At 50.9% G+C, this 14,913-nt stretch overlaps 1 protein-coding gene across 7 annotated transcripts in view; it reads right to left on the bottom strand.

The window, feature by feature from the left end:
* Positions 1–14,585, bottom strand: part of GON4L (gon-4 like) — a 65,833-nt gene extending 51,248 nt beyond the window's left edge. For 5 of the 7 annotated variants that reach the window (XM_044266519.1, XM_044266518.1, XM_044266517.1 and 2 more), the window contains exons 1-3: positions 14,554–14,585; positions 11,370–11,900; positions 5,907–6,098 (exon numbers count right to left, since the gene is read on the bottom strand). In XM_044266519.1, the coding sequence (XP_044122454.1) occupies positions 5,907–6,098; positions 11,370–11,874 (697 nt within the window). In that variant the 5' untranslated portion in view covers positions 11,875–11,900; positions 14,554–14,585. Of the gene's footprint in view, positions 1–5,906; positions 6,099–11,369; positions 11,901–14,148; positions 14,193–14,553 lie in introns of those variants that run through there. The other 2 variants (XM_044266521.1, XM_044266520.1) reach the window with 2 other exon arrangements.
* Between the last annotated feature and the right edge of the window lie 328 nt (positions 14,586–14,913).

Consider the following 14,913-nt stretch of genomic DNA (forward strand, 5'->3'; position numbering starts at 1 on the left):
GTGTCTCTTTTAAAATCTTAAAAAACAACAACAAAAAAACTTCAGGATGAATCAAAGAGCGCCAGAAAGATGAACTCTGTGATGAATGTAAATGAATACTGACTGACTAAAGTAGTGACAATAACATCTTAGGGATTTAAAACTTACAAAAAAGTAAAATATAGTATTAATAGCACAAAAGACAGGAGTAGATACATGGAGTGAAATTGCTTGCTATAAAGTTCTTGTGTTGTTTTGGATGTGGTAAAAGTAAAAATTTAGTAATTGTTTTTTTAAGTTTTGTATTTATTTCAGGGAAGACAAGAGAGCACACGAGCACGTGCACGGGCAAGGGGAGGGCAGCGGGACAGAGAGAACCCCAAGCGGACGCTGGACTGCCTGGGGAGCCTGCAGCAGGGCCCCATCCCACACCCGAGATCATGACCAGAGCCCAAACCGAGAGTCGGACACTGACCCGAATGAGCCCGCGGAGCTGACCGGCCCAGCTGGTAGAGAATGGGACGCCTGATGTCAGGGTTGTCACTTCAAACCCCACACTGGGTACAGAGAATACCAAAAATAAAGTCTTTAAGAGGCACCACGCAGGCTCAGTCAGAAGGGCATGCGACTCTTGATCTGGGGTTGTGAACGTGAACCCCACATGGGGTGCAGAGATCACCTACCTAAGCAAAACCTGGGACGCCTGGCGGGCTCAGAAGCTCCGGCAGCCGCCTCCTGCCACCTACGAGCTCAGGTCACAATCTCCCCAGGGCGGTGAGGCTGGGCCGCGCATTGGGTTCTGTGCTGGGTGCCAGTCTGCTTAAGATTCTCTCCGCCCCTCCCTGCCACATGCGTGCATTCTCTCTCCCTCAAATAAATAAATAAATTTTTATTTAAATAAATAAGACTTTAAAAAATAAAATAGAACCGAAAGGAAATACAGACAGATCCACAGTTCAAATTGGAGACTTCAGGGGCACCTGGGTGGCTCAGTGGGTTAAGCCTCTGCCTTCGGCTCAGGTCGTGATCTCAGGGTCCTGGGATCGAGTCCCGCATCGGGCTCTCTGCTCAGCAGGGAGCCTGCTTCCTCCCACTCTCTCTGCCTGCCTCTCTGCCTACTTGGGATCTCTCTCTGTCAAATAAATAAATAAAATCTTTGAAAAAAAAAAAATTGGAGGGGCGCCTGGGTGGCTCAGTGGGTTAAGCCGCTGCCTTCGGCTCAGGTCATGATCTCAGGGTCCTGGGATCGAGTCCCGCATCGGGCTCTCTGCTCAGCGGGGAGCCTGCTTCCCTCTCTCTCTCTCTGCCTGCCTCTTCGTCTACTTGTGATTTCTCTCTGTCAAATAAATAAATAAAATCTTTAAAAAAAAAAAAAAAATTGGAGACTTCATTATTTTTCCCGGTAAGTGACAAACAGACCGCCCCACATACAAAGCTGTAAAAAGGGAAGAACCAGACAATGCTATCTACCGGCGTAATCGGCTTTGAGAGAACAGTCAGTCGCCTCCAAACAACAGAGTGCCTGCTCTCTTCGAATACAAATGGAAGAACGACCATAAAGATTATATTCAACACCTGAATAAAGGGGGGGATAGTTATATTCTGGGCTCCAAAATAAACATCAATAAGTAAAAAATGAATGGAATTATACAAAGTACAATCAGGAGACAAAGGAATTAAATCAGAAACCAGTAAGAGAAAGAGAGCAAGGCTTCTCCAAATGACACACTTCTAAACAAGCCGTGTGGCAAAGGAGATATCCCAAAGGGCTACACACCAACTGAAGTTATGAAATACAACACAGCACATGTGTGGGGCACAGCTAACACCAGTGCTTAAAGGGAAATGGTTGCCTCAAATACTATTATTAAAATATGTAATAAGGGCGCCTGGGTGGCTCAGCGGGTTAAGCCGCGGCCTTCAGCTCAGGTCATGATCTCAGGGTCCTGGGATCGAGTCCAGCATCGGGCTCTCTGCTCAGCAGGGAGCCTGCTTCCCTCTCTCTCTCTCTGCCTGCCTCTCTGTCTACTTGTGATTTCTCTCTGTCAAATAAATTAAAAAAAAAAAAAATCTTTAAAAAAAAATAAAATAAAATATGTAATAAGTAAGGGGCGCTTGGGGGGCTCAGTCAGTTAAGCGTAGGACTTCGGCTCAGGTCCTGATTCCAGGGTCCTGGGATGGAGCCCTGCTGAGCACGGAGCCCACTTAGATTCTCTCTCCTCTGACCCTCCCTTAACTCATCTGTGCCTGCGCACTCACGTTCTCTCCCTCTCTCAAATAAATAAATAAAATTGTTAAAAAAAAAAAAAAAAGACACCAAAGGAATATTGTGAAAACCTTTACGCCAAGGTTTTCACAACTTGGATGAAACAAATACTTTGCAAGACACCAGCTGTCAAAGCTCACTCAAGAACAAGTAGATAATTGGAACAGCCCTGTATCTGCTAAAGAAACTGAGTTCAGGGGCGCCTGGGGGGCTCAGTCGGTTTAGCATCTGCCTTTGGCTCAGGTCATGATCCTGGGGTCCTGGGATCCCTGCTCAGCGGGGAGTCTGCTTCTACTCCTTCCCCCATTCCTTCTCTCTGTCTTACTCACTCTCTTTCTCTCAAATAAATAAATAAAACCTGGAAGGAACAAAGGAAGGAAGGAGAGGAGGAGAAAGGAACCAACAGAGTTCATAATTAAGAACATCCACAAAGAAAACTCCAGGCCCAGAGGACTTCACTGGCGCATTCAACAACACATTTAAGGAAGAAATGCCACCAATTCACACACGCTCTTCCAAAAACACAAAAACAAAGAGAAGAGGGAACACTTGCCAGCTCACTTGACGAGGTCAGCATGACCCCAAGACCACACCATCCAAAGACAGTACAAGAAGACTACTGGCCACAGGTACACGAATCCTTAAAACATCAGCCAGTCCAAGCCTGCAGTAGATAAAAAGGGTAATACATCACGATCAAAAGGTGTGGTTTACCCCAGAAGTGCAAAATGGCTTTCAAATTTGAAAATCGACCAATATAATTCACCACATCAACAGACCAAAAGCAGAAACAAAGGAAAATCTCAACAGACGCAGGACAAGCTTTTCACCAAATCAACAATTCAGCACAACTCCCGGGGAGCAGTGAACGGCCTCCGGCTCCCGGGGACGACCAAGCGCTCTCCCGGGGGCCGAGCGCAGGGGGGCTGCCCGCTCGGGTCACTCCTCTGGGCAGCACTGAGGGTCCTCTCCAGCGCGCAGCAAAGCAGGACGGACAGAGGAAGAGGAAGAAGAGGGAGACAAAGAGGGAGGAGGAAGAAAGAGAAAGGAAGACAGGAAAGACGAACAAGCCGGAGAGGAAGGCCAACCAACTCCTGTCCGCAGGTCACGGAACCAGCTCCGTAAGGAAGCAGAGCTCTACGGATGGTCAACGAGCACGTGAAAACAGGCCCTACAGTACTCGGCCTCGGGGAAAGGCAAGTTCAAACCACAAGGAAATGCACCTACTGAAATGGATAAAACGTAAATGTGCGACAGCTGCCGCCCAGGCAGGGACAGGCCGTGATCTCACGCGGCCGCCGAGAGCGTCGGACGGTGCAGCCCCGGCGGAAAACGGGTCGCGGCCTCCCGTCGAGTTACACGTGCGTCTGCCCTAAGCCCCGAAATGGCCCTCCTGGGGATCCACCGGGCAAAATGAAAACTTATGTCTGTCAAAGACCTAATACGTCAATGTTTACAGCATCTTCAGGCAAACCCTGGACAACCCAAACGTCCGTCAGCGCTACTCGGCCACGGAAAGGACACGAGCGACTCTCCAAAGCGCTGCACCAGGCGACGGCGGCAGACGCGGCGCCTCCCAACCGTTCGCGGGCACCGGCAAGGGCGGAGCGAGGCGCGGATGAGACCGGGCTGAGAAGGCAGGTCGGCACCGGGCAGTAAGAGAGCTTTCGGGGCGAGAGAAATGTCCCATGTGCTGACGGTGGTGGCAGTTACAGAACCATATTCATGTTTCAAAGCTCCCTGGACACGCTTTGTTGAATGCAAATTATATCTCAGTAGATCTGATAACAAGGATCACTCCACATCACTAACAGAATAAAGAAGAAAAACTGCAGACCCCCTTAATAGAAGCAGAAAAGCACTGGTACAATTCATTACGTGACAGAAGTCTCCAGGGGCGCCTGGGTGGCTCAGTTGTTAAGCGTCTGCCTTCAGCTCAGGTCCTAATCCCAGGGTCCTGGGATCAAGTCCCACATTGGGGGACTGCTGAGCAGGGAGCCTGCTTCTCCCTCGGCCTGCTGCTCTGCCTACTTGTGCTTACTCTCTGTCTGTCAAATAAATAAATCTTTAAAAAAAAGCCCCCCAAAATGAGGAAAATAACTCCCTTAATCTGATAAAATCTATCTCTAAAAATACGGGGCTCCTGGGTGGCTCAGTAAGGTGTCTGCCTTTGGCTCAGGTCATGATCCCAGGATCCTGGGATGGAGTCCCTGCATCAGGCTCCCTGCTCAGCAGGAGTCTGCTTCTTCCTCTCCTGCCTACTCACGCTGTCAAATAAATAATTAAAAATCTTTTTAAAAAATATATATCTAGGGGCGCCTGGTGGCTCAGGGGTTGGGGCCTCTGCCTTCAGCTCGATTCGTGGGTCCTGGGATCGAGCCCTGGCTCGGGCTCTCTGCTCAGCGGGAAGCCTGCTTCCTCCTCTCTCTCTGCCTGCCTCTCTGCCTACTTGTGATCTCTCTCTGTCAAATAAATAAATAAAATCTTGGGGGAAAAAAAAAAAATATATATATATATATATCTACAAAAAGTCCACAACCCTCTCGTGCGTAAACAGGAGAGCCTGGCTGGCTCAGTCAAGCATCTGACTCTTGATTCTAGCTCAGGCTGTGAGCTCAGGGTCATGAAATTGAGCCCTGTGTCCAGCTCCACACTCACAGGAAGTCTGCTTAAGATTCTCTCTCTCTCTGTCCCTCCTCCTCACCACTTCTCAAAACAAAACAAAACAAAACCCCCAGACAAATCTGGAGCGCCTTTCCCCAAGTTCAGATGAAATGCACATGATCAACACTAGTATTTGCAGTAAGAGAAAGAAATCACGGAGCAGCTGGCTGGCTCAGTCAGTTAAGCACCTGCCTTCAACTCAAGTCATGGTCCCAGTGTCCTAGTTTCCAGCCCTGCATCAGGCTCCCTGCTCATCAGGGAGCCTCTGACTCTGACCCGCTGCTCGTGCTCTCTCTTTCTCTCATAAATAAATAAAATCTATTTTTTAAAAAATGAGGGGCTCCTGGGTGGCTCAGTCAGTTGAACATGTGCCTTGGGCTCAGGTCATGATCCTGGGTTCCCGGGATGGAGCCCCACATTGGTCTCCCTGCTCAGCGGGGAGTCTGCTTCTCCCTCTACTCCCCCACCCCCCTTCATGATTGCTCTCTCTCAAGCTCTCTCTCTAAAAATTAAATGAAATCTTAAAAAAAAAAATAAAGTTGAATAGACACAGAAAACCTAGGCTACTCACACAACAGAATACGAGACAGCAGTGAAAACCAAGAATCTACAGATACACGCAACTGTGTGGGCCGATTTCAGAGACACAAGCAGATGAGTGGAAAAACACATGTATGTCACAGGACATACAAACACAGGACTCCACTCATACAAAGTACAAAGCAGTGAACCAAACTGGGCTGCCAGAAGTTGGAGAAACGGTCCTCCACGGGGGAGGTGCCAGTAACACCCGAAATGGATGACTTAGGGGTACAGGTAATGCTCTGTTTCTTGATCTGGTTCCTGGCTGCACAGGTAGACTCCGTCTCCGAAAACTCAGGGAACTAGGGTATCTTAGGACACGTGCAGTTTTCTGCATATTCATACTTCATATCATCCTTCAATAAAGAAGGTGGGTTTTTTTTCAATTACAAAAAAAGAGAAGAAAAAAGCCTACCCATCGGAATGAAGAGTCCACCGTCCTCTGTCTCATCCTGGACTTGCGGAGCCAGAGTCCCGAGGGGCTTTTCCTGAGGACAGCCACAGACACCTGGCGGAGGGGACGTCCCAGGCTGGGCTCCCGGCTTTGCAGAGCGGCTGCCCGAGGGCGGCGAAGTCATCGCCCCTCCAGAATGCAACTGAGGTTGTCCTGGAAGAATCACAAGTATTGCTCCACACTTTGCCCATTATCAATCACACCAGATACCACGTTGTTTATCGCTGGGTAACTCCACTAACGATGCATACAGCGTAAAGGCATTCTTCTCTCTCGTACACGGTCATAAGGAATCAAAGCTCAGCTCCAAGGCACTCACCTATAACGTCAGGTATTGAACCACGTAATGGCTACGGTCTACTACTTTTTTTTTCCCCCTCTTAATTTTTTTTTTTTTTAAAGATTTTATTTATTTATTTGACAGAGAGAGATCACAAGCAGGCAGAGAGAGAGAGAAGGAAGCAGGCTCCTGGCCGAGCAGAGAGCCCGATGCGGGGCTCCATCCCAGAACCCTGGGACCATGACCTGAGCCAAAGGCAGCAGCTTAACCCACTGAGCCACCCAGGCGCCCCTTCCCCTCTTAATTTTTAAGTAGGCTCCACGCCCAGCAAGGTGCTTGAACTCATGACCCTGAGATTAGGAGCCACACACTCTACCGACTAAGCCAGCCAGGCACCCCAAGGTCTTTCTACCGCTAATATGCTTTGAGTTATGCACTTTTTTCCTATGCAGAAATCAGAACCATCATTGGTGGGGGGAGGGGCTATTACACTCCTGTTGACAAAGGGGCATTTTATACGGACAACCATTAATACCACGTTCCGCCCACCGTGAGCGATACCCATGGTAAATGTCCTGAACTTTCTGACTCAGTAGATTCTACAGAGCATTAGAGTACAAACTGCCGTAGAACTATCAGCGTACGGTTCCACGGTCCATGAGACAACTGTCCCCTCTTCATCTCAACTCTCAACGAGTGCTATCCTTCTGCCGGGCAAGACAGGGCGTTTAAAAAGCAAGGGAACATTCATTCTGTAGCAAAAGTCAACGTGAGAACCAAGCTTCACGGGGAGGAAAACCCAGGCAGAACAGGTGTGCTGAACAGGGACTGCTGGCTCCTGAGACCAGGACCGGGGGGATGAAGCCGAGGGAGAGCGCGCGCAAATTTTCACGGTGCCCTGCCGGTATCTCCGAATTGTTTCCATGTCTGTGTAGTACAGTCTACACGTGTTCAGAGCAGAGACCAATGCCCTACGCAGAGCCGTCCTCATGCTGTCACCTGCTGCTCCTCGACACTGGGACTTTCAACCCGTGTTAAACGTGGTTGTTGGCTTCTTTCGTTTTGGAAACATGGTTTTAAACTGGACCATCCCTGGGAGGCCTGGGTGGCTCAGTTAGTTAAGGGTCTCCCTTCGGCTCAGGTCATGACCCCAAGGTCCTGGATTGAGCCCCTCATCGGGTTCCTTGCTTGCCGGGGAGCCTGCTTCTCCCTCTGCCTGCTTCTCCCCCTGCTTGTGCTCTTTCTGTCAAATGAATAAATAGAATCTTTTAAAACTAAATAAACAGGGCCATCCTCTCCCCCAACAAAGAAAAAAAGGTTTAATCCTAAAGAAGCCATGAGTCAGTCCTGATTTGCTCACACTCTCAACCTCCAGCTTCCCTTCCGGAGCCCAGGAGCACTCTGCAATTTTTTTTTTTTTTTTAAGATTTTATTTACCCATATGACAGAGAGAGAGAGATCACAAGTAGGCAGAAAGAGAGGGAGAAGCAGGCTCCCCGCTGAACAGAGAGCCCGATGCGGGGCTCGATCCCAGGACCCTGAGATCATGACCTGAGCCGGAGGCAGAGGCTTAACCCACTGAGCCACCCAGGCGCCCCAGCACTCTGCAATTTTAAAAACGTCCCACGGCTTTGCCTTTCATGGGGACCAGACAAGGAGTCAGATCCCAAACCCACCAAATCCAAAGTTGCTCTCAGCCAAATTTCTCAGAAAAGAGAACTTCAACAAACAGCCCCGTGCCCTCCTTTCATCAACGGTCTCGAACAAGCTGCACAATTAATGTCAACATTTTCAAAACCGAACCAACATAAGAGACTTATTAAATAAACATGCCAGAAGTTCACTTTGGTAGTTTCCATCGATACGTCTACTACCTAAAACGTACTTGGAAAAACTGTAACGCTGTCCCTACGGTTTACCAGCCATAGAGAAAAAGTTCCTTTTCTTTTCAAGTTTTATTGATTTTAGTAATCTCTACACCAACACGGGTCTCAGAGAACCCCACAGGAACCCCACTCCTCCTTTCCTCTCTCCGTGTGCTAGATGCTCAGAGCCCCTCGAAAGGGAAGCTGAGAAGGGTAAGACAGAGCAGGGGAAGGGAAACTCCACAAAGCACATCTGTAACTTGTTTACTGCTGGTCTAACAACTGTGCGGATTGATAGCATGAAAACAATTAGCTGAGGGGCGCCTGGGTGGCTCAGTGGATTAAGCCGCTGCCTTCGGCTCAGGTCATGATCTCAGTGTCCTGGGATCGAGCCCCGCATCGGGCTCTTTGCTTGGCGGGAGCCTGCTTCTCTCTCTCTCTCTCTCTGCCTGATTCACCGCCTGCTTGTGATCTCTCTCTCTCTGTCAAATAAATAAATAAAATCTTTAAAAAAAAAAAAACAATTAGCTGAGAACTGTACAAGTCAACTAATTAGAAGCTGAAATCTGCCTGAGTTAATCACTTTAGAAGGCAAAAAAAAAGTTAAGGAGAAAGCAGGGTATGTAAATGGTTAAAAAAAAAACACACACACACACACAATTAAAATTCAAAAAAAAAAAAAAAAAACAGAGGGGTAGGGGCTAAAATTCTGTTAGAATACACACCAACACAGGCGAGGCTTAATTACTAGCACCTGCAGCTTGGAAACATGATCTCACAGTGTTCACACTGTAGCAACATGCTGACACAGTGGCCCCCTGTTGGTTCCCCAGGACACAGGTTCCAAAAGCCCCTGTGATACCTGAAATGTCCCACAGTTGCTGAACCCTAGCCACTGAACCCTACACACAACGTGTTTTCTCCTGTATCTACCTGTGACGATTTAATTCATAAATTTGGCAGTGAGATGAGCAATCACTAGTAACAGAACAATTATAACAATGTACTCTAACGAAAGTTATACACATGTGCTCTCTGTCTCTCAAAATACCTTACTACCCTGTACTCACTCTTCTTGTGATGCTGTGAGACGATGCGATGCCTATGTGAGGAGATGAAGGGAGGGGAGGGCCCGAGACTGATGGCGCGGCATTAGGCAGCCGCTGACCTTACAAGGCTGTGAAGTCGGGAGCATCATCGGCTTCCAGACCGTGGCTGACTCAGGTAACGGAAACCACGGACAAAGGGGAGCGGCTACACTTCAAAATAACCCAGACGTTTTTGGTTTTTTTACATAATTATAATACTAGGTGCTACTTAAAGCAAAACAACAAAACAAATACACACTTTTTTTAAGATTTTAGTTTTAAGTAATCTCTACACCCAACATGGAACTCAAACTTACAACCCAGAGACCAAGAGTCGCTCGCTCCAATGACCGACCCAGCCAAGCGCCCCAATGCTAAATTTCAGTGGTAATTACTGTACAGAGTAAGATTGTAAAGAAAATAAAAATAAGGTTTTTCTTTTTTTCTTTAAACTTTTCATTATTCAAAATGCATATATATGAATTCCCAATCTTCGTTCTTCCTTTCTGTTTTGTATGTTATATTTCTATTCCGCAAAAAAGAAAAAAAAAAGGTACTGGGGGGAAAAAGGATTCTGGATAGACACTGCTAAAGTCCTTCCTTCACTGGTGTTACAGCTCATTAACGTGCATGATGGTAGAATCCACTTCCAAGGACGGAGCTTAAGGAAGAGGGGCGGCGTGACAGATAACCCCCAGCCGCTCCCGCCTCGAGGTCAGCTGCACTTGGACATCTGTGAACAAACCACTGAAAACATCTCTAGATTCCACTCTTCAGCAGCTGCGTGACTTTGAACCCTAGTGAATTACCCATTCCTTCCCTACTGGCACCAGAATCCTGCGTCCTCTCCAGGTTCGCCCACTTCCCCTCCAGACACAGCCAAGCGTGGAGACGCCATTTCGGGGACTCACAGCCTCCCTGGCTGCCCCCACTCTCCTGCTGCAGGTCAGCCAGTAAGTGCCCCCCCCTCCGGAACCCCCCCCCAACTCCATCATCTGATCCCAGGAGCTCTCCCGCGCCCACTCTCAACCACATCCAACCCTGCCGGGCCCCATTCTCTCTCCTTCGTCACTAACCGTCACAGGATATGCCTCGTTCTCAGAGCTCTGCTCCTTCCCGACTTCTCCTATCCTCTCTCCAGGTCCCCCTCCTGTCATCCTTCTCAGCCTAAGCTGGTCCACTTCCTCCACATCCCTTTCCTTGAAGAAGCGCGACGAACGCTCTGGGCGTTTCTCCTCCCTGCTCTTGCCCACTCCCGTCTCGGAGTTCGGGGTCTTTCCTTGGTGGCCCCAAAGCACACCTCACATTCTGCACACCTAACGCCCGACCCATTTTCAGCCCCTCCGACGCCTGTGCCGCCATCCCGAGGACGCATGACTGAGACGGTACGAGTCTCCTATCCCTACGGAGAGAGACGGCGCTTCCTCCCGCCTCACTGCCAACAGGGCGGTGCGTGCTTTCGGAAGGTCTCGGCGAGAAGGCAAGGCTCTGGGTCGTCTGCTCGCCTCCAGCGGCTCCACGCGGATTACGTGTTTATGTCCTGTCTTCCCGACTAGATCACAAGCTTTCTGAGGTGAGAACTACGCCTTCTGCTTCTTTCATTTATGAATTGGCTATCGCCTACAGGAAAAGTTCAAGCGCTTGAGCAGGAAAAACAAAGCCCTTCATGATCGAAACATAATCAACCGCTCTGAAGTCATCTCTCACTTCTTCCAACGCACCACGTCGCCATCCCCCTGGGCCCTGAACTCTGCACGTCCTGCTCTCGGCCTACGATACCCCATGCCAACAACTGTCAAACCACAACTCACCCCTCAAGTCCTAAGGATTGTGTCATCTTTGCAGAGCCCCATCCGATGTCCCAGGCAGTAGTCTGTCCCCTTATGCCGCTGTCCCTCCCCCACGAGCCCGACTTCACGGATGCCCACCAATCACAAAAGGCCATACATGGTTCACCTCTCCAGACCGCTGAGAGTAAGAGAAAGAAAAGGATACGGAAGAGGATCTCAGGAACGGGAGGGAGTAGAAAAGAAAGCCTCCATCTGTTCATAAAGCTGACTGTCGACCCTTATGAGCCCCGCAGTCCCGCTGACACAGTACACCCCGTCGGAAACACTGCCTCGTAGAGGAACCGCAGGGAGGATGGGGGCAAAGCGCTGTGTCAAGGGAAACACAGCCGTTCGTATCCTACCTCCCTCTTCCTTGACTTCTTCACTCGGCTCTCCTGAGAAAGGCTCCTTTGGAGGAGGGTGATCACCTCTGTCTTCTTGGGGAACGAGCCCAGGCCTGAGCGTAATCTTCTTCCCTCTCCTTGAGCCAGCTGCCTGGACTTTTCCTCTACCGACGTGTACATGAAGTGGCTGGGAAGTCTCCAAGGAAGGCAGCGGAAGTCCCTGACAGATGGCTGCATCAACAGCTTCTAGAACTGGTGCATCGGTGTCCTGGGTGAGCCCCCGAGAGCTCAAACACGAGTCCTGCCCAGCAAGCGGACTTCCAACGACCTGCACGGACGCCACCTCGAGGCTGGCGGCTCTGCCGTGGCTCAGACCCCCGGAGGGGGACGCCGAGCCCCAGTCTGTCACCTGGTCAGACGATGATTTAACAACCGACTCCAGGTCGGGGTCCTCTCCCTCCTGGCTGCCCTGGTGCTGTGGGGACTCTGTCACCGTAGTCCTTCTCTTCTTACAGGGCAACATTGTACAAGAGCCACTCCTGTTCCATTCTGAAAGGCGAAAAGCAAGTTCTCATCACCCTCAGATTAATCGCTGATACCAGCATTTCTTCCAGTACCTTTCTGCTTATTCACCCTCAGTCAGGGACACAGTATTTACACCAACTGCACAAGTGGGAAGTGAGTGACTGTGGTTAGAGCGTGGAGCTAAACCCTAGCTCCACTCCCACTTAGCACACTATCTTGGCTGATGTAACCTCTCTGATCTTGCGTTTCGTCCACTGTAAGGGACAGTAACTGTGCTTATCTCAGAGCTGTGAGAATTAAACAGTACATGACTAGTAAATGGTAGTTACAAGGGTTACCGTCTGGGAGGTAGAAAAGCACAATGCTGACAGCAAACCGTGGAGTCAAACTCCATCTGTTTCCCAAGCCAGCCTCTCCCCAGCTTTATGGCCCCACATAAATTATCTAAACTCAATCTCAGCTTCTTCGGCTATAAAACAAAATAGGGGCACCTGGGTGGCTCAGTCCGTGAAGCAGCTGCCTTTGGCTCGGGTCATGACGGGACTGAGCCCTGCCTCAGGCTCCCTGCTCAGCAGGTCTGCCCCTCCCGGACTTGTTCTCTCGGGCTCGATCCCTCTCTCTCAAATAAATAAATAAAGTCTTGTAAAAAAAAATTTTTTTTAATGAAATAAAAACAGTATCTATGTCATTAGACAGCAATTTATTAGATCAATAATGTTTGCTACTGCTGTTTTCGTAAACAGGTAGTTCCAGTAACAGAAACAATCTAGGATGCCTGTGTGGCTCAATGAGTTAAGCCTCTGCCTTCGTCTCAGGTCATGATCTCAATGTCCTGGGATGGAGCCCCGCATTGGGCCCTCTGCTTGGTGGGGAGCCTGCTTCCCCCTCTTTCTCTCTGCCTGCCTCTTTGCCTGCTTGTGATCTGTCAAGTAAATAAATAAAATCTTAAAAAAAAAAAAAAGAAAGAAAGAAAGAAAACCCAGAAACAATCCAAAAGCAAAGCATGATTGTTTAAAAAGATTAAGCTACATTAACAGAAATTTTGTGCTGAAAACAAGTTAGTTCCACTATTCTCCCTGCTATGTCACTTCCTGACTCTTGGCTTCAATTCCAGTTATTCACAGTTTAAAGGCAACACAAACTCAAGCTAGAGGGTATCTTTTATGTTCTTATAGCACCTGTTTGCAAAGCTCTTTTACAGTATTTATCACTTTTGTCACTCTCTTGTCTATCTCTTTCCCATCTACGGGCTTTCTGAGAAAAAGGACTTTTCCAACTGGTACCCCTAGTACTTGGCAGGATCTGCCAACGGCATACTCAATGAATGTTTCCGGAAGAAAAGAGCAAACGAGAGAGGGCATGAACTTCCCATTTGGTGTTTAGTCTATGTAGCATTTGGACCAGGAGTTAAGCAATGTATGAAAATCCGTAGCATCTTTCTAGCCAAAAAAACCTTACTCTCATAAAATAGGTTCAAGAATACAGTAAGTTGCCTTGTACAGCGCTGAGTTCTTCCTCACTGACGATGCCCATCTGCCAGGGTCCCCCACGAAAGCCTGAACAGAGGACTAAGAAAGTCCAGAGTCCGAACTATAAGGTTATTTTAAAACTCCCCAATTCAGGGGCGCCCGGCTGGCTCAGTCGGAAGAGTGCAGGTACAACTCTTGTTCTCAGGGCTGTGAGTTCGAGCCCCACGTCGGGAAAGATAAATATCAAATAGGCAGTTTTTAAAAATAAAATAAACCTCCCTAACTCAGTTTCTCCAGGCAGCAGGAAAGAACCCCACCCTGGGCCCCAAACCAGCCAATGTCCTAATCTTGACTGTTTAAAGCTCAACAAGCACGTGAAGGCTCTGCGGGCCCCGGGAGGGAGGCTGGGGAGTAGGTAAGAGGTGGGGCGGGCGCAGCCGGCGCGGGCCCTACAGTTCAGAGATGAACGACAGGCGTCCGAGAAAAGAAAAAGGACGGGAGGCAGAGAGCGCCCATCCGACGCAGCGGCGTGCAGAGGGCGGCTCCAGACACCTGAAACGCAGCAGCTGCCGAAGGCCCGGCTGCGGGAACTGGTGTCACCGCCGCGGGGGAATGAATGCGACCCCGGGCAGCGCCGGCGCGGGGCCCTCCAGGGCACAGGTTCCAAAGGGGAGTCCTCGCCGCGCTCCCCACCTCGGCGCCGACCGGCGGCCGGGCCCCCACGCCCAGCCCGGCACCGTCACGCACCCCGCGCCGACCCGACCCCTCTTCCCGCCCCACCGCACGGGCCCCACCGCCCTCACCAGCCGGCCGGATCCCGCGGAAACCCAGCTTCGCTCCCGCCGGAAGTCGGCCAACGGCAGAGCCGGACGTGCGCGCCCCCGAGCGCGCGCGCCGCCGGGCCGCCTAGGAGCATGCGCCAGCCTCCCGGCGCCGTGTTCCCGGGGGGGGGGGGGGGGGGGGGCGCGGGGGAAGCCCGCGCGGCCGCCTCCGTGCGTGGAGCTGTCCTGCTCCGGACTAAGCTGGGGCTCGCGATCCCGTGGTGTCGCTTGACAGGTAACCCTGCCCGCCGCGAGATACCCGCAGCACGGGACCGAGGAAAGGGCGAGCCCCTAGCGCGGCCGGAGGCGGACTCCCTGCGTCGCACGGATCGAACTAGGCGGGCTCGGCCGCGGCCCGGCGCTGCCCGCGTGCACGGTCCTCCGCACCTCACACGGGGTCCGCACGGACGCCGCCCCCACGGGCGACGCGGTGGGCACAGGAGAGCCTGTGCGACCGCGGCTGTCACACTCTCCAGGTCACACCCTCCAGGTCACACACACATATTCCGGGCCCGGCTGGGGGGCGACTCCGCGGACGCGCGCGCTGCCAGGGCGCCGCGGTCTGTCCTCGGGAGGGGGCCGGGGCGGAGCGCAGGCCCCTCGGACGCACGGGTGGGGACGGAGGAGTGATTTCTGGAGCCACGGTCCTCCCCCGACGCCGGGGGACGCGTGCCGGCGGCCAGGCTGCGGGCGCGCCGCCGAGTCCACGCGTGTGAACGCTTCGGCCCGGCCCCGTCCGCAGACAGG

The sequence above is a fragment of the Neovison vison genome, chromosome 10 (genome assembly GCF_020171115.1).
Source record: "Neovison vison isolate M4711 chromosome 10, ASM_NN_V1, whole genome shotgun sequence".
In the NCBI taxonomy this organism is placed as follows: Eukaryota; Metazoa; Chordata; class Mammalia; order Carnivora; family Mustelidae; genus Neogale; species Neogale vison.